The following is a 23,323-nucleotide window of genomic DNA, read 5'->3' on the forward strand; positions in this document are numbered from 1 at the left end:
CCAAATTTCCATGCAACAAACCAAGATATTAGCCCAGAAATTAATTTATCGCTAAACAATGAGGAAAGGAGGGCAACAAGGCCAAGTTAGGCCCACAACTAGGGTTGTAGAGGCCTTAAGGCTAGACGTCTATGGCAAGGGAAGCCTGCAATTGACTTTAGCAGGGTAGGCAGTGGAGAAATAAGGGAAACCTTGGGGGTTTTAAGGATGTGGCAGGCTTAGAAGAGGGGTAGAAGGGTTTTCGTAGGGAAGAATGAAGAGGATTGAGGTACGGGAGAGGTTTTCCATGCAAGGATAATGATATAAGGAGGGGAACCGACGGAATAAGGGTTGGAAGTGGAAGAAATAGGGTTATGACGAAGGGAGAAAAGGTAGGAAGCAGTGGTAGCGAGGAGGAAGGAGGTTATAACAAGCTTGGAGGAGAAAAATAAGGCTAATACAGGGAAGAAAAGGGCCATTGGGAGGCTTGGATGAGCCTCCTTATGTTGATGGTAGGGTTTAGAGGGCCAACGAAGGCCAATGATTTTCATCTTTTTCAAAAGCTTTTTATTTTACTTCAGAAATCTAAATTTTTCCTTAAAAACACCACTACAAATCCTCTTGAATCCTGACGTGATATCCTTGCGCTTAAGCATTGAGCTTGGAGGGGACAAAGATGGTAGATCTTACCTTCCTAGGCCTAGATATACCTCTAGGAACCCTCTCAAAAATTTCCAAGGCCTGACACCCTTCAAACCCTAACGAAATTTTCAAATCTTACTTGGAGATCACCTACACAAATAAAATTACAAGAGACCAAAAACCCAATACATACAAAATTTTAAAATAAATCCCAAAACCCCAACTACAAAAAAGGGTTAGAAAATAAAATTATTTACAAAATTTTATTTTACAATATTCATAATGATTTATGGCTCTTATAAGAAAATCTATTCATTTAATGCACAATTGATAAAAATAGATGATCGAAATAAATTAGCTGGGTGAGCAATAGCAGGAATCTCTACAAAACCATTTGTTAGAAAAGCCTTGAAATTTAACAAAGTGGACTCTTAAGCTTTCTTGTCTCGGGAGTTGGCTTGTCGAACTGAAGACTTTCCCTTACGCCCAAGATTTGAATCCTTGAATTCTATACACGCTTAAGATCAATTTATTAGTTCAATAGGGACTAGATCGACACCATAACCCTCAAGATCTAGAGATACCTACTAGATCAATAAAGTTAGAATGGTTCTCTAAATCCAGTAGCTAATTCAAGATAGATGTGCAAATAGTTAATCCAATCAAATGGCTAAAGAAATAATAACTTATAAAATATTATTCAATAGAGCATTAAGAACATGGTCCAAAAAATTACCACAAGAAGTAGAATAGGAACACCACCATGAATAAGCCCCAAAGTCTTTTGCTTTATCGATCAAAAAGGTATTACAACTAGTAGAGCCGAGCTCAGAGCCTTTTTACAAAAACAATGTATTTTTAGTAGCAAATGGCTTCTAATTTATAGATAAATCTTCCAAGTGGAAAATAACTACTAGTTGGCTTGATCCCCATCAAAATAATCTCGACCATTGATAAATGTTTAATAATATTTTAATCTCCACCGCTGAAAATCTATACTTTTGAGGAATTTTCGAATTTCTCATCTAACCCATTTTTTATTCGCTCAAAAATAATTATTTTGAACTAATTTCCTCAAAACATTGACTTTGACTTAGCCACCAAGTTCCAAAGGTCCGATTTTTCTTGAAATTTCCAATATTCCCTTAATGGGGGGCCACCAAAAATCAATTTCTTTAAGACCCACCAAATTTTCCACTTGAAAATTTAAATTTCTCAAGGAATTTAATTTTGATTATAATTAATTAAATCTCTAGCTTAGGATTTTAATTTTTCTTTCCAAAAAAAATTAATTAATTGACACTTAAGGAGCTTAATAATTTTTTCACCCTCTAATATTTTAGCCATGGTGTCTAAGTATGAGGGACCATGCACTAAAATATTTTTTACATAAGATAATTACATTTCAACCCTCAAAGGGGGGACACTCATTCGTTATAGACCCTCAATTTATTACCCAATTCTACGACTCAATATGATCTAGTAGACCAAGTGATTTCTAATAAAATAATTTAGCCAATTATCTTAAATTATTCTCAAATCAATTTTACAAAAGACTTGATTAAAACACTAGGACTCACCTGAGACCATGATGATAAATTCCACCCTATCTTTGGGGTGATGCTAAAGGGAAAAACTTTTCCGATCATCCATGCTTAGAAACACATATGAATTAGTGAGACCAAAAGCCTCCTAGGATGAAATTCATCGCAAAAATAATAGGCTTACCTAGGTTGTTACATACATATATGGTCTTACTAGCATAATTTATATTAAAATTTTGTAGAATGGGTTTACAACTTTGATAAACTAATGACTGACGGTAATGAATCCTGGATATATAACTACTCAAACATAATGAAATCCTTTGCAAAAAAGTGTACTCCTATAGGGTAGTTGACACAGAGTGGTTAACATGGTTCTCCAGCAATTTCCTGGTCTGTGAGTCCCACTCCATGAGGAGCAAATTCCCCCATGGGAAGTATAGGTGCTCCTGTGTGGATTACCTACCACAGACTTGGCATAGACTCCAAGAAGGATCCAACCTCTCCTGCCACTTTCGGAAGGTGCTAAACCTTGTGTTGGGCCTGCAAACAACTCCATGTTTCTTCTTTAAGCTTTCAAGTCCATCGGTCATCACCTTACAATGCCAACAAAAGGTATACAACCTGTTAGACTCCGTCTCATGTCAGAGATTGATTCTTCTTCAAAACCATATTTTGAAGAAGAAATCGTTAATGTGTTGTTTTAGATTATGTAATTTATCTCCAGCTCTTCAAAAGGGAACAACTTCCTCAGCTCCTATCTCTGCAAAAGCGCAAACCTTGTCTGCAAGCATTTGGGCAGACCAGTTTGATGACCGAGACCCAGAAGAAGCACAAGAGTTCATTCTTCAATTGGTGGTACTTTGGAATGTCCAGTGGCTTGGTTGTGTCTATATCTGTCCTCATGTACAGTCAAGAAAATGTTGGATGGGGTTTGGGGGTTTGTATCCCAACCATGGCAATGGCAATAGCACTCTCTGTTTTCATGTGTGGGACAAGGTTGTACAGACATAAACTGCCTGGTGACAGTCCGTTCACTGGAATTGCCCAAGTCTTTGTAGCCAGTATCCGTAAATGGAATTTTTCTGTTCCTTCTCTGGGAGAAAAGAAAATATATGTTATTCAAGAAGAACAGCTTTTAAAGGGTGAAAAGAGTAGAGAGCTTTTGCCTACAAATCAGCTAAGTTTTCTTGACAAGGCAACTATGGCGGTTAATTTAGATTACAAGCATAAAGACATTAACTGGAGAGTATGCACAGTTACACAGGTTGAAGCGGTGAAACTTTTTCTAAGATTGTTACCCATTTGGATAGCTTGTTTGATGTATGGGATTGTCTTTGCACAATCCCCAACATTCTTGCCTGTGTATGATCGCATCTTTGTTCCAGTGGCCAGAAAAAATAACCAAAAACGAGCGTGGTATAACACTGCTTCAGAGGATAGGTATTGGTATATTTACTTCCATTCTTTCTATGACTGTTGCTGCCTTGACAGAAATGAAAAGGCTCCAAGTGGATACAAGGAAACTTTAATGGATTGCTAGCAGATCATCCATCCCAAGGGAATGGTGAGCAACATGAAATTTGAGGAGACCCCTTTAAACACGCTACCTCGTCACAAATCTGCAACCCCTCGATGACTTTGAAGACACCTCCCTACAGTCATAAGTCCTTGCTTCTTAAGATCATCCAGGCGCGAGGAAAACGACTTCTTGCTCCGCATGTCTCCTTAATTTTAGCTTACTTGGTATCTTAACTTGGAGACTTGCCTTTTGTCACTTGGTAGTTTTCTTCATTCCTAGTTTTATTCCAGGTCTCCGCAACGTTCCTATTTCTATGAATTTTAAAGTTACAGGAGTATTTGTAGCCGGCAATGGAAAATTTGTACTATTCTTCTTCTAACCAGCAATGCCTAGCAAATAACTCTTTGGCATCTACGATTATTCCGTAATTTCAAGGTTCTTCATCTCGAATGTTTGAATGAGTCTCTCATCAAGGATATCATTCTGAAATCAGTAAACGTAAACCATAACGGCATCTGAGCGTGCATTTGCAGCGTAACTGTAACCAATTCAATCCAAATATCAGACCGAACTATCACCGGCTTGCGCACAATGAACAAGTGTCTTGTGAAGGACAAGAGGAGCGAATAAATTATTGCTTCAGGAGTGGAGAACTACAGGTTTCAGGATGTGGCAGTGATGAATTTGCAGGATGCGGTCGTGGTAGGTTCACAAGAATTGCAGCACAATGGACACACTGATGTCAATTTACTTTGGCATCGAAAGTATGGTCATTTGAGCTTTCAACTTCTTTTATCTTTTTAGCAGGTTGGAAATGGCAGTCGGTATGCTTTTTATTCAAGAGAAGAAAGAGTTTGTGCAACATGTTTGCAAGGTGAGCAACATAAGGAGGTTCTTGACATATGAGTAATTTGGAGAGCAAGCATGGTGTTGGAGCTGTATATGTAGACGGTTTTATGGGATAAGCGGGCAATAAAATTGAAACAGTGCTTTCCACCTTGGGTTGATGTTACTGCGTACTCAAGTTTTTTGTCACAATGTATCAACATTTTCCGGTGATCTAAAAGAGTTGATGGGATAGAAACCCATATGCCAGGCCAATCTTTTCTGCGATTATTGTGCGTCCAGATGAAATAAGGCTCTTATGTGTCAAATAGAGCTTGCTGGCATTGATCGTATAAGTTCTAATCCGTTGTCAACTAAAGAAAAATAAGGCGCACGTCTTTGACACCTAACATTAGATAATTTTCAGAATGAAATAGTACACTTGTTAACAGATGGCAGATCATCTACAACTTCCCATATTTTAGGCATGAAATCAGCAAATAGAAGCAGTCCCAGATTCGAAGGCATAAATTCAGTGGATAAAGAATGAAGTGGCAGCGGGAATTGGACATTTGGCAGTAGTTATCTCCATCCGACAAATCCTCCAAAAACCTCAACTATTCGAGGTTCTTTCCAGAGATCTTTCGGCGAACAAATTCACCGGCAACATCAGCAGCTCATGACATATAGCAACCGATCCTTTACTAATGTCTAGTTCTGATCCTGTGGAAATCTGCGCTCCAATATTTGTCTTTTAATTAGCCAATGATCAGAGGATTTTTAGGGACACGGTTCTGTTTTAGAATAGAAGAAAATGCTCTTTCCTATTTTTGTAATTGCAGTTGAAACAGCACCTTTGCTGTTGGACCGATTCGTTTTTTCCTTAGCAGATTTTTATTTAATGTATTTTTTGTAAAGGGAGGAAAAGGAGTGAAGGGAGAGTTCTGAGTGCTGAGCGCTGGAGGAGAACTGAGCTCCATTGTACAGTCTTTGACAGAGGGATTTTTAATGAAATTTCACAGCTCTGACTTTTGAGATCCCTGTGGCATGATGATTTAGCATAAGTTTTTCTCTTGTTTCATATGTAATCTGTTATGTTCCATTTCACTACATGATCATTTCTAACTGAACAAATGAAGTGTTTAGGTAAGAATTCATGCCTGCCATGCTCTGCCTATAAGTTTGTTCATGTTTAATGTTTTCCTCTGCTTGGCAAGGATTCAGTTATATGCCCTTGTCAGCTCCTCACCAATCTTGCCATCCCATTTAAAATCTAGATTTGATGCTAAATGTCTTGCCTACCTTGCCTCAGTCGATAACCTGTGTTGTTCATTATATTTCTCTATTTCAAGCTGTGATTTTGCCCATTCAGCCCAAAAAAACCCTGTTATTTAATTAAAAACCCCAAATCAATCTTTCAAATCAATTTACTAGCCTAATATCAGTGTTACCCGTTTGGTCATCTCATCAATTGAAGATCTACCGAGATTGACCGGAGAGAGCCTTCTCCTGCCCCGTAGGGCTAGCTATGAGGCTGAATGGTTTGATGTAGCCTTGAGGTTTACCTTTCTCAGCGTGAGGTGAAATTTCAAGCGCTAACATACTGGCGACCATACTGGGGAGAACAAACTTGTTTGTGGGTTGATGTGTTTGTTTCATAAGTCTTAGACGGAGCCTAAAGTTATGCCAGTTAGCCTTCGAAAACGCTCATGTTTTACATTAGCGTTAGTAGATAAACGCTGCTTCAGTCAATCTCCGTGAGCTTGTGAGTACATCACTTCATTTGCATTTTCCCCAGTACATATATCAAGTTTAGATTTGATTGTTGATAGTGGACAACGATCAGACACTTATGCAGGCTGAACCATTCACCTGGCGACTCCAACTTGATCCAGACATTCCAACGCTTGCTGATCCATTCATGAAATGGTGGGGTATGTGGCAGACCCTGCACTTTGTGAAGCTCTAAACGGAGTTAGAGAGTGGTTAGTAGATATTGAAATTAATGAAGATTTTTTCGGTATTTTCCTTCAATGTTTGAAATCTCCGAAGCTTCATCTTGAAAGAAAAACTAGATTTTGTGAGTTAGTTGTTGAAAGAGTTGAAAAGGAGATTCAGTATCTCGATGAGCAAATCCAGTCATATGATTTCCAAGACCCTAAAAAGTTTTTGGAAATCGTTCCTCCATTGAAACAAGAAATAACAGACTTGCCTATAGATGTTTACATTGACAATGTGCAGCTGGAAGTATGTGTTGCAGAGTTGGGGCAGCCAACAGAGTCTGGCTTCCGTGATCCTATTGTGGCATACATGGACACATTTTTCAGTTTGATTGACAGATCAGGCTGTCTTTTCTGTGACCAGGGTCATTACTTACATGAAGGGCTGCCAGCAACTACATCTGTGACCTCGTGGAAGCATTCTCGAGCAGCATCAATCTCAGGTTTACTTGAATGGTTAATATGGCATTTTAGTATTACCTGATCTAGTGTTTGTACAACAGAGTAGGATAGCTTTGTAAATAAATAAGCAGCCATAAGGGCAGCATCTTGTTTTAGTTTGCTTGAAGATTGTTTGAGTTCAGTTTTAGTTTGTAAATTAAGTCAAGAGTTGTGTTGATGATGACTCCATTGCCCAATGGGAGGAGGCACTGTCTGCTCTCCCAAAGTTCTGCGGTTCTTGGCACCTCCACAGAGCGGCAGCTGCCATACTAAGTGGAGCCGATGTTAGACTCCGTCTCATGTCAGAGATTGATTCTTCTTCAAAACCCTGTTTTGAAGAAGAAATCGTTAATGTGTTGTTTTAGATTATGTAATTTATCTCCAGCTCTTCAAAAGGGAGCAGCTTCCTCAGCTCCTATCTCTGCAAAAGCGCAAACCTTGTCTGCAAGCATTTGGGCAGACCAGTTTGATGACCGAGACCCAAAAGAAGCACAAGAGTTCATTCTTCAATTGGTGGTACTTTGGAATGTCCAGTGGCTTGGTTGTGTCTAGATCTGTCCTCATGTACAGTCAAGAAAATGTTGGATGGGGTTTGGGGTTTTGTATCCCAACCATGGCAATGGCAATAGCACTCTCTGTTTTCATGTGTGGGACAAGGTTGTACAGACATAAACTGCCTAGTGACAGTCCGTTCACTGGAATTGCCCAAGTCTTTGTAGCCAGTATCCGTAAATGGAATGTTTCTGTTCCTTCTCTGGGAGAAAAGAAAATATATGTTATTCAAGAAGAACAGCTTTTAAAGGGTGAAAAGAGTAGAGAGCTTTTGCCTACAAATCAGCTAAGGTTTCTTGACAAGGCAACTGTGGCGGTTGATTTAGATTACAAGCATAAAGACATTAACTGGAGACTATGCACAGTTACACAGGTTGAAGAGGTGAAACTTGTTCTAAGATTGTTACCCATTTGGATGGCTTGTTTGATGTATGGGGTTGTCTTTGCACAATCCCCAACATTCTTGCCTGTGTATGATCGCATCTTTGTTCCAGTGGCCAGAAAAAATAACCAAAAACGAGCGTGGTATAACACTGCTTCAGAGGATAGGTATTGGTATATTTACTTCCATTCTTTCTATGACTGTTGCTGCCTTGACAAAAATGAAAAGGCTCCAAGTGGCTACAAGGAAACTTTAATGGATTGCTAGCAGATCATCCATCCCAAGGGAATGGTGAGCAACATGAAATTTGAGGAGACCCCTTTAAACATGCTACCTCGTCACAAATCTGCAACCCCTCGATGACTTCGAAGACACCTCCCTACAGTCATAAGTCCTTGCTTCTTAAGATCATCCGGGCGCGAGGAAAACGACTTCTTGCTCCGCATGTCTCCTTAATTTTAGCTTACTTGGTATCTTAACTTGGAGACTTGCCTTTTGTCACTTGTTAGTTTTCTTCATTCCTAGTTTTATTCCAGGTCTCCGCAACGTTCCTATTTCTATGAATTTTAAAGTTACAGGAGTATTTGTAGCCGGCAATGGAAAATTTGTACTATTCTTCTTCTGACCAGTAATGCCTAGCAAATAACTCTTTGGCATCTACGATTATTCCGTAATTTCAAGGTTCTTCATCTCGAATGTTTGAATGAGTCTCTCATCAAGGATATCATTCTGAAATCAGTAAAAGTAAACCATAACGGCATCTGAGCGTGCATTTGCAGCGTAACTGTAACCAATTCAATCCAAATATTAGACCGAACTATCACCGGCTTGCGTACAATGAACAAGTGTCTTGTGAAGGACAAGAGGAGCGAATAAATTATTGCTTCAGGAGTAGAGAACTACAGGTTTCAGGATGTGGCAGTGAGGGATCTGCAGGATGCGGTCGTGGTAGGTTCACAAGAATTGCAGCACAATGGACACACTGATGTCAATTTACTTTGGCATCGAAAGTATGGTCATTTGAGCTTTCAAATTCTTTTATCTTTTTAGCAGGTTGGAAATGGCAGTCGCTATGCTTTTTATTCAAGAGAAGAAAGAGTTTGTGCAACATGTTTGCAAGGTGAGCAACATAAGGAGGTTCTTGACATATGAGTAATTTGGAGAGCAAGCATGGTGTTGGAGCTGTATATGTAGACGGTTTTGTGGGATAAGCGGGCAATAAAATTGAAACAGTGCTTTCCACCTTGGGTTGATGTTACTGCGTACTCAAGTTTTTTGTCACGATGTATCAACATTTTCCAGTGATCTAAAAGAGTTGATGGGATAGAAACCCATATGCCAGGCCAATCTTTTCTGCGATTATTGTGCGTCCAGATGAAATAAGGCTCTTATGTGTCAAATAGAGCTTGCTGGCATTGATCGTATAAGTTCTAATCTGTTGTCAACTAAAGAAAAATAAGGCGCACGTCTTTGACACCTAACATTAGATAATTTTCAGAATGAAATAGTACACTTGTTAACAGATGGCAGATCATCTACAACTTCCCATATTTTAGGCATAAAATCAGCAAATAGAAGCAGTCCCAGATTCGAAGGCATAAATTCAGTGGATAAAGAATGAAGTGGCAGCGGGAATTGGACATTTGGCAGTAGTTATCTCCATCCGACAAATCCTCCAAAAACCTCAACTATTCGAGGTTCTTTCCAGAGATCTTTCGGCGAACAAATTCACCGGCAACATCAGCAGCTCATGACATATAGCAACCGATCCTTTACTAATGTCCAGTTCTGATCCTGTGGAAATCTGCGCTCCAGTATTTGTCTTTTAATTAGCCAATGATCAGAGGATTTTTAGGGACACGGTTCTGTTTTAGAATAGAAGAAAATGCTCTTTCCTATTTTTGTAATTGCAGTTGAAACAACACCTTTGCTGTTGGACCGATTCGTTTTTTCCTTAGCAGATTTTTATTTAATGTATTTTTTGTAAAGGGAGGAAAAGGAGTGAAGGGAGAGTTCTGAGTGCTGAGCACTGGAGGAGAACTGAGCTCCATTGTACAATCTTTGACAGAGGGATTTTTAATGAAATTTCACAGCTCTGACTTCTGAGATCCCTGTGGCATGATGATTTAGCATAAGTTTTTCTCTTGTTTCATATGTAATCTGTTATGTTCCATTTCACTACATGATCATTTCTAACTGAACAAATGAAGTGTTTAGGTAAGAATTCATGCCTGCCATGCTCTGCCTATAAGTTTGTTCATGTTTAATGTTTTCCTCTGTTTGGCAAGGATTCAGTTATATGCCCTTGTCAGCTCCTCACCAATCTTGCCATCCCATTTAAAATCTAGATTTGATGCTAAATGTCTTGCCTACCTTGCCTCAGTCGATAACCTGTGTTGTTCATTATATTTCTCTGTTTCAAGCTGTGATTTTGCCCATTCAGCCCAGAAAAACCCCGTTATTTAATTAAAAACCCCAAATCAATTTACTAGCCTAATATCAGTGTTACCCGTTTGGTCATCTCATCAATTGAAGATCTACCCAGATTGACCGGAGAGAGCCTTCTCCTGCCCCGTAGGGCTAGCTACGAGGCTGAATGGTTTGATGTAGCCTTGAGGTTTACCTTTCTCAGCCTGAGGTGAAATTTCAAGCGCTAACACAACCTACTAAAAATGCAAGGTTGAAGGCCATTCAAGTAAAGCTAGTAGCTCAACCGATACCAGGGAAAACACCCTTTGAAGTTAAAAACATGCTCATCGATAAATTTGTAACGTGTCCGCAAATTACTCACGAGTGATTACATATCATGTTATGTAGAAGGTACCTCTCTTTGTAATATTATATTAATAAAATGGTCATAGGGCCCACCATTATTTAAGTATTTATTCAAGGTTTCTTGGTTTGGTGCTAATATTATAACTTCATTTACAGACTCCAAGGGACCTAAGATATTAGAGGGCTCTAGAGACCTTTGCCCCAACCCACAACCTCTAGGGACCCAAGCTATTATAGGGCTCCAGGGATTCTATCTCAACCCATAGCCTCTAAGGACCCCAAGTTGTTACAGAGCTACATAGACTAGAATCTCAACCCACAACCTCTAGGGAACAAGAGCCAATCCCCTTCTCTTCTATTCTCTTCTCTTTGGTGTTGCCTACAAAGTGATCATATCTAAATTCCCTTCGCTCCCTACCGTCTTTTCCTTCTCTTCCAGTTTCTCGTCTATTCCCCCTTTCTGGTTCAACATTTTTAGGATTTCTTCCTCATTAATCATTATTGCTACATCCTTATGGCCTAGAGTGTGTCATCCCTTTTCATAAATCCATGTCTCTCTTTCTTTTGGTTGCTTCCCAAGCAGTATGGGCCTACATAGATTTCTTCTGCTCATTTAATTATAAGAGCTCCTTTCCTTTAATTTTGGCCCCAACCAGTCTTTAATGGTTGTTCTATGTCTTTAGGTTTCTCCCTAGCATAAGAAGCCATGACATCCAAAGCAAGTGACTCCCTTCCTAGCTCTGGAATCCATGCCCCCTGACTCAGTCCCAATTCTTCGTTTCAATTCATCGTACAATATTTAGAATGCATGCATGATGCCATTTACATGGGAACTTTGGGTGGGGTTGTCACATTGATGTTTTATGTGACATTACTACAAGTGACCTATTTAATGCAGATAAGTTATTGTACACATTACAATGAGTTCCTAAAGGTTCTAGCTTTACATCTTTTTCAAAGTAATGACAAAATGTTTCATCCTATATAAGCTATAATAGAGCTTTCAACCTTAGAGTTTATATTTATTCTGAAAACCAAGATCATATATCATTTCAAACATATTTTTGAGCAATGATATTATGGAGTGGATTTAAAGAACTTAGGCTACACATTTTCTAAAATTGATGATGGACAACGTGTAATAAAACACATTACAACACACCACTTAAGCTATGATGTCAAAAAAGAGTACAACAAGTGTCTTGTTTTGTAGTGGGACACATGTATAAAGTATCAAAGTTGAAAGATACGATGAAGGATCTAATTTATATAGTTTATGTTTGCTGTGATAACAACCCAGCCCATGAGAAGTAAGAAAAAATAAATGGGAACCAACTATGACTAAACTTTGCTTCTCTAACATACAACAAATTTCATAGGCTTCTATTAAGTACAATTTGGTAGAATTTTTAGACATAATTGCAAACATAAATAGCTAGGCATACCATGCTTGTTCTATGTCAAAGATGCATATAGCCCCTCAAATTTTCCAAAGATATTTTTTTTTGTAATATATTTAGGCTCAACAATCGAAATTTCCAAAATATTCTCAACCTTTAACTAAATCATTTTTTTGTCTATTCAGGTGGTTTCCTGAGCTCCCCTTCTACCACAATGCATGTCCAAGTTGTTGTGAGATGACTACGGGAAGTAGAAGAATAGTCCACGAACACCTGCAATCACGAGTTGATGCTTGTGAAACATAAAATTGTTGAATTTCACAGCAAAAAGAGGAGAATTATGGCCCAAAAAAATAAAAAATGGCGAACCAATATCCCTTTCCTAATACTAGAGTAGAATGGCTTGGATTCTGAAATCCATGTGTTGCCGTAATAAAATTCCTACAAGGTGACCATCCAAGGTGCCTAACGAATGTTGAACCTACCTACATTGTTAGTAAACAATATTATCAGTGCAACAACAAATAGCATTTTAACATGTAGTCTTACTAAGAAATGTAACTGATTCAAGGCCTTACTAATTTCCTCCAGTGGCCTTCACTTATGTGCTCTAGAATCCAATCACTTGTGAACCAAATCGTGACACTTTTTCATCTAATTGGCCTACAATAAAAGAACCAATTGGATCCCATGAAATTGCAAAATCATTTTTTAGTGAAAGGTGGGAAAATGAAGACCCAACTATCTTACAAATTCACTAAAAAGAAATGGGCATTTTCCCATCCTCTTTTGAGGCATCACATGAAAACTTGTCACCTCACACACTACAATATCAATACTTTTTCATATTGGAAATGCCACCAAACAATGAGTTTTCTATACAAATTAATTGACAATATGTCCACTTCAGAGTTACAACTTGCCATCAATTCAAGCAGGCAATCTTTATTCAGCTTAAATTTCCAATTTCAATTTTCTTCTTGATAGCACGATGACCATGGTAAATAAAGGAACCAATGGTACCAAAAACCATGAAAATACCTAATGAAAAATACACAACAAAAAAATGATAAATATAAAGAACCATGTGTTGAATCCTCAACAAAAGTTGCATTGATACTCATGTTCTGAATCACTAAAATTTAGTGTCATCAACTAGTTTATGTTAATACATGTTACTATTGTACATAAGTAAAATAGAGCACTTTTAAACATTTAATTCAGCATGTTTTAGTCAGGAAAACAACAGAGGCAAAATAATCTCCCCAGTAATAACACATCTCAATCCACCAATAATCGCTAGAAGCAGCCATTGTATGTGAAACAATTGTATTCTCCTCCTACCTTGACAATCGAGTGTAGATAAATGTCTTCATGATAGAAATCAATAATCTTATATAATAAATACTAAATTCACATAAATGTACAACTATATTCACTATATTGTTTGTAGAGAAAGAGCATGTACATCCAATAATAGCACAGGCATTTTTTGGGAAATGCAAAAGTGGTGTCCTCCATTTTGTGAATGACACTTGCAAATTTAATGTCAAACTAATAAATCATCATGATCAAAGAAACGACAATGAAATGACATATATATGGTACCAGGGAAAAAACAATCTGCTACATTCCCTTTAGTAACCAAATCAGTTTTATTATTTCCTTTCTCAATACCAATTTAGTGAAAATTTGTCAGGAATAAGTCTACATGATGACAAGATCGGTAATACAATCCATCTAGAATAACACTTAGTTTGCACTAGCCTTTATTGAAGAAAGGTCATAAAATAAAAAAACATTCTAGGGAGGGAGCGAGTGAATCCAATTTCAGCAGGATTGAAGTGTTCAGTGATTGAGAATTGCATATAACCAGAAAAAATTTGAAGTTATGTGTCTTCCAAAACAAAGTACATATATGAAGCATATGATTATTTTATTTTCATACTAACCTGATTTTATAGGATCTTATGTCCACTTATGTTAGTGTAGATAGTGGGAACAACCTAAAACGAGTAAACAATATATCAACTTAACAATATTTTCTCTCTAAATTGATGGGAAAACATATAAAAGGTTTGAAACATTATAGATACAAAAATTATTCACAATTTTTTTAGGAAATGGAAGAAATATGTCACTGAGCACAAAATTCCCACCTTTAGAAAATACTGGTACATACCAGTTGAAATTTGTTGTCCGTGTTCAACACTGCAATAGAATCATCAAATGAAATAACAGTAGTTCAATTGAATCTAGTTTCTTTATTTAGCATCTTCTCCAGAAATAGTCCATATCGATTATTAAACAAATTTTTTTCATTGTAATACTAGTCACCAACTTACCCATCAAGAGGATTAACAACTCCAGGAAAATGTGCTCCAAAACTCAATTTATGTATCTTATGACTGAATTTAAAATCACATTTCTTTTTATTTCTACATAAGCATTATTTGATAGTAAATTACATGCATAACAGATGATGATCATTTCAGCATGTTGCAAATCTAGGACTAGTTCCTAATTAGGAAGTAAAAGGCACATAATAAAGCTATAAACTCTTAATTAGAAACGAAAGCCAATATACCTTTGTGAAAAGAGTAGAACAAAACAAAGGAGCACTCAACATAATCTGCTCACCTTGAAAGTTTCCTTTTGAAATGCCAAGAGATCATGAACATGCATATTTGAATGTTGGAAACTTTTTCCTAGTGCAAAATGAAAATTCCAAGCTACTTTTTTCACCTCAAGAGATCCATATATGTTGCATCCTTCACCTTCCTCCTCTTTAATTTTTTGAAGTAATCCTTCCCTTTTACACTACATGAGAGAAAAAAACAATGGAAAATGAAATAAACTTACTAATATAAAACAACCCCAAATAAAACCTACCATGCATGAAACATCAATGTTTGTACTAGTTGTAGATAAATACTACATTATTATGAAGTTAAAAATGTCATCTATAGTACATTAATGATTAAGAATTAGAGTGTCAACCACCTAGCAGTTCCAAACATACAAATTTTTAAACCATATAATAGGAAGTAGAACATTAACTTATGGAATGTTAAACCATATAATAGGAAGTAGACAACATCTATAGTATGACCTTGCAAAGTCATCACAACTTTCCAATTCTCAACATACGAATGTTCTCCACTACTAAAATTTGTAGCGTGAGACCTAGGTTTTTCCTCATGGATAAGAATGACTTTATTAGCCTGAAGCTACATAGAAACTGTGTTTAGCCTACCATAATATGGCTCTGAATCTACAGCTACTAGGAAATGGCATATGAGAATGTAAGGCCACAAATAAAAACAAAATCTCAGTTCTAGGGAACATAGAAAAGGGAAAATTTTAAAATAAAGAGTCGAACACATCAAATTGTTGTGTGTAACACACCCCCTTAATTAACCTGAGGTGGGTACTATGTTACCTAACTCTCACCACACAGTTATGAGAATGGGATAAGGTAAAATTTTCTTATTATTGTATTTTGTTTTTCTTTTCTTTTTTTCAAAGAAAGATTGCTTTTTGAAAATGTCTATAATTAGTAATTTATATGTGTAAGTACAAGTTAAATATCATGTTTCTAATCAAGAAATGGTGGTGTGGTTCAAGGTTCCAATGGGAGGGGTTTTATATTGCAAGAAATGTAAGAACATAGATGGTCACTCATTGTGACATGTGGTAGCTATCTAGAAGGTGTCATTAATAAGAATTCCAAGGATAACATTTGGGAAAAATCATAGCTTGTTGAAGGCTTTATTTTTTTTAGCTATGATTTAGCATGATCTATAATTATATCATCCAAGATGTTTTTCCATCCAAGAAAAAGGCATGAATGAAGACCTTATGCTGACTTGTTGACTTGGGTAGAAGGAAGGTGTGGTTCTACCTCCCAAGAATTCTTGGCAAAAGTTAAAAAGATTTACTTTGGCGTTGGATTTTATATCCTTGCATGATAATAAGTGGTTTAAAGGGTACAAAAGTTGAATTTGTTAAATGAAATAATAAAATCCAAAGAAAAAAAAAGATATGCTTTAACTGTCTTTCTTCCCTTTCCACAAGACTTGCATGTGTTTTACCCTCAAGCCAATTCATGGAAGAATACCCTTGGAAAAACTCTATGAACTTAGCAATGAATGGCACAATAGTTTGAATGTTCCTAGGCTAAGAAAAATATTAGGGAATAAACATGTTTATTTTTTTAAGTTGATTTCAAAGAAAACGCTAAACAAATAGAAATTCTTGAGGAAAGCTACAAGAAAGCAATGAGAATGACTATTTTCATAGCCTTTTACATGGGATAAAGGCTTGCATGTAGGAAATTTAGGCTTTACTATCTTTTTTTCCTTGTACCAATAGTGAGGTCAACCTGCATGAGGTCATTTTGATCATCTTTAAGTATAGGTTAGATAAAGGATGGAATTGCACAATTTCTAATCTTGAGACAATTTCGTTATAGTGGAAGTCTCCTCTTTCTTTCACCCACTAGATTTGAACCCCCACCTCTAGTGAAAGCAAGGAAATATATGGCATAAGGTAGGGCTAAGCTTCTTTATCTTCCCATCCTATGAATATTGAAGAAGTATAGGAGGTCAATTCTGGTGAACTTGAGAAGTGAGACTGATGACTTGTCATCTTGTGAATTGTACTGTTAACATTGGTCATGCAAGCCATTCTCTTTTAACTAATGGAGTTACTCTTCTATGTCGAATGTTTAATCAATTAGATAACTTTATTTCTTGTTATTGTTTCTTTGTGGAAATCTTCTTAATCAACAGGTTTGGGATTAACTAATCTATTTTGCAGATTTTATTCTTCTCTTTCTCCATTCACCCAATTTAATAAGGCACCAGTGAAATTTTTACTTAAAACCATAAAAATCTTAGTTCTAATTTTTAGCATGCACTAGCCCAAAGTGACAGAAAGCTAGCTGAGGTGAAAATTGGCTAGTTTATTGTTGCTACACCCAAGATATCCTTGGTGTTTCTATGCTAGATTATTGATGACCTGTTATCCACTATTTTGCATAAGGATAGCACATGTGATTTTTCATCATTCAACCAGGTAGCATAGTGATTCTAGCTTTCCAAAGGTTGGGAATATGAAAATATATATTAGGAAAGGACACTTTTGTGTACATATTTTGAGGCATCATGCCATAGTAAATGATATACTCAAATGAATATTGCAACTTGTAAACCCATAGGAAAACCATCATCTATGGCACCAAAGAAAGTTACAAGAGGGAAAATTTAAATACATATATGCCTGATATATACATTGTGATGAGTAAAGGAATGAAGCATGAATCCATATAAAGGACAGCTTCAAAAGTTGAACAACATATTTCAAAATGGTTTTCCTCAAGTTCATTCCCATCATGGTGGCATTGATTGGACAGTTGAGGATGCAAAGGACAAAATCAACAAATTGTTGGAGGAATATGAGACAAGGACAGATATTGGAGAAGCATGCCAATGTATATGGGACCTTAATATGCCATTCTTCCACCTGAGGTTGTGAAAAAATATTTGGTTATGGCAGTGGAGAAGAAAAATGATAGGTTGTTGAATTTACTACAGGAATGTTCAAGTGAAGGTTTTATTGCAATAAATCAGATGATGAAAGGTTTCACAAGGGTTGTTGATAGCCTTGATGACTTGGCCTTGGATATTCCCAAATCTAGGGAAAAGTTTGCAAGTTATGTTGAACAAGAAAAAGTGGATGTTGTCTTGTTCCCTCTTTCAGCTATGGCACAAAATCTGATCCCGCAAAGTCAAATGGGGACATGTATTCATGAGCTCAGAAATATTTCCATGCCTTTCTCCATATGGCCAAAAGAGCTACTGCCAATAAATTACCAAGCATGGCTATAGGATTAATATTTGAGGGGATATTTGGAAGGTTTGAATGGTTTCTACAGTTCTCCACACTTCTCTTCCTCGACACTTTCTGGAAGGGTTGCATTTATATTTTAAGGAATGATTAGAATAATTCAGAGCAACAATGAAGAAGGAGAGACAAGAAAATAAAGCAGAGTATGGCACAAAATTGTTGGCAATAGTAGATCTGAGTGTTTCCTCCAACATATTTTAATGCAAGTGATGTATGGAAGAAAAATGTGAACTGAGGCAACTCAACATGCCTCTGTTGTAGGTCTAAAAGGGGTATGTGAGACAAAATCCCCATCCATTAAGGCACCTAACTTTGGATAATATGTGACATATATATGTATATGTGTGTAACATTGGATTATAGTTTATGGGGCCGGCCTTAGCTACATATTTGAGTTGACTTCAATGCATATAAGGTCCAATGATGACCCTTGTCTGAACTAAATTTGGTTCATCTGATTTGTGTTTGTGTTGAAGGAAAAGGGTTATCCTATTGCTAAGGTTTCTTGCTACATTAGGGGTTATTGTGTGAACATTGTATAACTAAATAAAAATTGACTTAATATTATTTACATCTTCTCATAAATCTAGATTGAAAATGAGAATAAATCTTTTACATCTTCTCATTAATCGAGATTGAAAATGAGAATAAAGCTATATAATAAAATGTAACTAGTGGAAAGATAAGATTCTCACCTTGAGAGGATGAAAAGAGAATTTCATTAAAGCTATAGACAATGAACATGAAGAGGATAAAACCTTCTCATATTGATAGGATGAAAAGAGAATTTTTTCATCGGGATGTAGGACTAAGTATCAAAATGTTTTTGTCTTTACTGTTAGCACTCCTCAATTTCCCAAGGCTGAGAAAGGAAACCAAAGAGGTAACCATAGACCAACTTTGGGTTTGGAAGTTAGCCCTACCAAATTAGAGAGGGCTCTCTCTAAATTGACCTCACAGGCAATGGAAGTGACTGGATATTATTAGGGTTTTAGGCTAGTTACTATCTCAGTAGGGTTTTGATTTAGGTTTTGTTGGATATGAAGCAATAGGTTTAGGAACCATGCCAAATAGATCAAAAGATCAGTTGTAGTCATTTAAATGAGGCAAGATAGATGTAATTAAGCACATAAATGGATCTATCATAGTAGTATGGTGATGAGGAAATCAGATAGAAGGAGCTAAGTGAGCATACATGCATGAATTCACTTGTTTGGAAGATAAAAACACTTAAATGATAATCTCAACCGAAACAAAGCATTTTTTACACAAAAATTTGTTTAAGACTTAAGAGATTAACATGAGCAGAAATATGGATAGCTGATAGAAACATATAACAATTAAATTCATAAGAATAACTCAAGAAAAAAATGTCACTTACCACAGCACATGAATCCCAAAAAAATAGCTACAACAATATATTAATTCTGCCAAAAAAATCATGTACACCAGTTCCAAAATGTTAGAGCTTAAAGTATCCAACCTTTTTCACTGTGAAATTCATGAAATATATACAATTAGATCATCCCTAGACTAAGGGAGTTGAGCTCAACCATCTCCCTAAAGATTGAAATAGTTACATTAAATTTGGCGCTCCCTGCTAGGAATAGGGACCAAATTTTTTCAAATAGGGGTAAAATATTAAATCATATCTCTTGAATAATGACATATATTACGAAACTAAAGAAGGTTTTTGTATTTTAGCATGTTTTTGAGAGAAAGGTCACTCCTTTTTTGCAAATTCATCTCCATCTCCTTGGAATATGTGCCGCAAAATCATGCCTAAAACAGAAAATCATTAAATGATTAAATCTATAAAACTAGGTTGTAAACATCCAGTGAAATATTCCAATCCATGACACCTTTGAAGAAATTGAAATATGTTTTTGATATTTTTCTCGTGCTTGAAAAAAGCCTCCTTGGGTTTCACAAAATCCTTTCTAGTTGTTAGAAAAGCGCGCCAAAAAACAATGACTAAAATAGTAAAACAAATTCAATATTTGATTTTGAAAACATAAGCCTCAAATCTCTCTACATAGGAGCATATCTTCTGGATTGAGAACTCATTTCTATTTTTGTATCATGCTTCCAGTGGAGTCATTGAATCAATTTGGAGTCGTTGGGTGAATGTTTCAGCTTTCATATTTGTCTGACAGTTATCCACCATCAGCAAATCAGATCTAAACTTTGATTATCTTTCCTGGGGAATATGAAACTATTCGCTCCCCGACATCGACGGGAAAATGTTAGAACTCGTTAGTTTTTCCATGGATGAGAAAGGAAACCAAAGAGATAACCTCAGACCAACTTTGGACATGGCAGCTAGCCCTTCCAAATCAGAGAGCTGTCAAATTTAATTTGAAAATATTATAATTTGACCTAAGACTATAACCAATAGTGAAAATAGTAGTTTTGATCACTATAACTATAAGACTCTAACATTTACCAAGAAAGGAAAAGAATGCAAAATGATGTTTTTATAAAGCCCTGCCACATCCCTTCTCTATTTTTTTGCTAAAGTAAGAGTGTTTTTTTTCCTCATTCGTTAACTAAAAAATTACAAATCTATGTTACAAATCCCAACAATAATTCCTACGGGAGCAGCCAATGTCCACCATGCTTCAAAATCGGGCCTCGAGCGTGAAAAACTCTGTGAATGCCTACAACCGTAGGATCAGATTATAAAGATCACACGGTCGAGGGGTAAATTCAAGAACTCAAGCAAGAAGCACGGACTTGAAGGGAAATTAAACCCATTTCAAGAGTTCAATTGGGTCCGCCCAGGGAGATAACTCCCGAGCTACTTTGACATCTGAAACCCATGAGACACCCCTAGGATCACAATAAGCTCAGAGGATAACGCTACCAATAAGCTCGATGAACTGTGGTCGTAGATCTTCACCCTCCGAATCAGACGGTTGAGGAGAATATCGGGTGGAGAAGAAGCACAAGGAAAACCCACCCAATGTAAGCGGTTTTCTCTCCCTGCCCACCACCACGTGGTGATTGATGAATGGCATTGGACGCAAACCAAGAAAAACCGCTTGGGACCTTGGGGATGCTCGATAAACCACTAAACCACTTAACCTCTGTTTTATTTGAAAAAGAAAACCGCTCTTTCTCTGCATCCTTCCGTCCATTTGAAAGCTCCCCTCACTCCGATTCTAAGGTATTCTACTTGATGAACCCTTGTCCTCCATTAGCTTAATTTCCCAATTGTTGCTTCTCCTTCATACTGTGATAATGTTCATTGTCTACATATGCCAGACTGTGGCATTCCTCCCTCAATTTCCCTACAGTTGCTAGCTCCCACCTGTATATACTATGATCTTTTTTACAAATCACCCCTTCATTTGCCAACCAGTCCGCTAATCTGTTGGCATTTCTTTTGCACTTGAACGAAACTTAGGGTTCTTAGTATTCTTAGATGTGATTGAATACAATGATAGACCTGCAAAAGTCACCAGTGGTTTGAGACTTTCTCTGGTGTTGAGCCATTAGCTATTTTTTTTATTGAATTAATAGTTAATTCAGAGTCAGCCTCTATGATAGTGTTCAACATATTGAGATCTCTCAGGATTTCTAAGCATTGCTCTATGTCCATTAGTTCCACTATATTGTTGGTAGCATTCCCTAAATGAATATGGAAGATAACTACTATCTTCCCCTTGTCATCTCTTATGGCTCCACCATAATCCACAACCCCTAGGCTTCCTTTCGAGGCTCCGTCTGTACTGAATTTCGAAAGCCAAGGGGTGGTGGTTGCCAGTAATTCTGCCCCTTTGTGTAGTGTGTTGCAATCCTGATTGTGCCTTGGGGGACAAGCCTCTGGAGGCCCAAAATCAAAAGAATACAAGCCTCCTGGTGTGATGGAGGATTCTCAGGAGGTTGCTTCTAAAGGGTATTTATAGTTTATTTGAGTTGCCTTAGGAGCTGAGCTATTATTTTTTGGGTTGATCCAGATTTACCATTGAAAATTTTGTTATTGCGTTCTTTCCAGACATTCTAGATTAAAAATCCTGGAATCAAGGTCCAGGCTATGTTTACTATCTCATTCTCAGATAGTTTTTCCTCCAATTCTTTAAGGTTTTAGAGATTTTGTTTTCATCGCTGTCAGTTTGCCTGAAGATAGAGGCAACCTAGTTCCATAAGGTTGAGGTGAATGTGTAGAGGTTAAGAAGGTGATCCCTCGTTTCTTCCTGAATACCACATAATTGGCATCTGGATGGTCCAACAAATCCTTTCTTTCTAAGATTTTCTAAAGTCAGAATCTTTTTGTGTTGTACCATCCACACAAACAACTTGATTTTCATCTAGTGAGGATGCTTCCATAGGCCCTTCCAAATATTATCCAGGTTTGAAAAATTGTGTCCAGTGGCAATTTTTTTGGCTTCTTTGAGGTTGAAGTTTCCCTCACTATTTCTTCCCCGTCTAAGTTGATCTGTGAAATTTGAGGTCAAAATTTTCCTCTTTTCCAGGATTGTTGCAAGAGCTTTAGCCTGGGTCTTCAGAGGAGTCTCTTCACTGTAAACTGGTACCTTCCATGTTCTCCATTTATTATTGTTCCTTGTCTGATCCCAATGGTCACTGACCTTTTTTAGTCCTTTGTTGACAGTGTCATATTTGAGAATATCCAATCCTTCTTTGCTTAAGTTGGGTTCCTGCTACTGGTTATCGTCCCAAAACTAGGTTGGCTTCCCATTTCCGATCTCTCAGAAGCTATGATTCTAAACTAATGCTTTGTTCTCCCAAGCATTGTTCCAAGTATGGGAGCCTTTGATATGTCCGGTCATTCTAATATGGTCCCATTCTTGCCATTCCTTTGCATATTTCTGTGTCCACAGCTTGGCCCATGGGTTTCTTGTTTCCTTCAACCATCTCCACGAAAGCTTGGCCCCCAAAACTTTGTTGAGAGTTTCCGAGTCATGGAGACCTACACCCCCATGAGCTTTTGGTTTGCATATTTTGTCCCAAGCTAAGCTACCAGAGCCCATTTCTTTTTTTCCTCCCCTTCTCCCCAAAGAAAATCTCTTTGAATGTTCCTGATCTGTTGTGCTACTCCTCTGGGGATAGGAAGAGCTGAAAACATGTAGATTGGAATAGTTTGCAAGAGCGCCTTTGTGAGAACAAGCCTGCCTGCTATATTTAAAGATCTACTTGTCCATTTGTTGATTTTTTCCTTCAGTTTATTAGTCAGTGACTCCCAAACTTCCTTGCTCATAGGTTTGTCAATGAGAGGTATTCCCAGATATTTGGAGGGAAGATGGTCTCTCTAAAAGCCAAGAATTCTCGAGAGGTTTCTCTGAATGGAAATGTTAGTATTCAAAAAGAATACTTTTGATTTTAAGAAA

General features: G+C 37.1%; 1 protein-coding gene across 1 annotated transcript; it reads left to right on the top strand.

Moving 5' to 3' along the window:
• The first annotated feature begins 7,566 nt into the window (after positions 1–7,566).
• Positions 7,567–8,154, top strand: LOC149244683 (protein NRT1/ PTR FAMILY 5.4-like). The gene has a single exon (XM_089371615.1). The coding sequence runs from the start codon at positions 7,567–7,569 to the stop codon at positions 8,152–8,154; it is 588 nt and encodes a 195-aa protein (XP_089227741.1).
• The last annotated feature ends 15,169 nt before the right edge of the window (positions 8,155–23,323 follow it).

This window comes from Pinus tabuliformis, chromosome 8 (genome assembly GCF_031772625.1).
Source record: "Pinus tabuliformis cultivar Carrire ecotype Pingquan chromosome 8, CPIR1, whole genome shotgun sequence".
NCBI lineage: Eukaryota > Viridiplantae > Streptophyta > Pinopsida > Pinales > Pinaceae > Pinus > Pinus tabuliformis.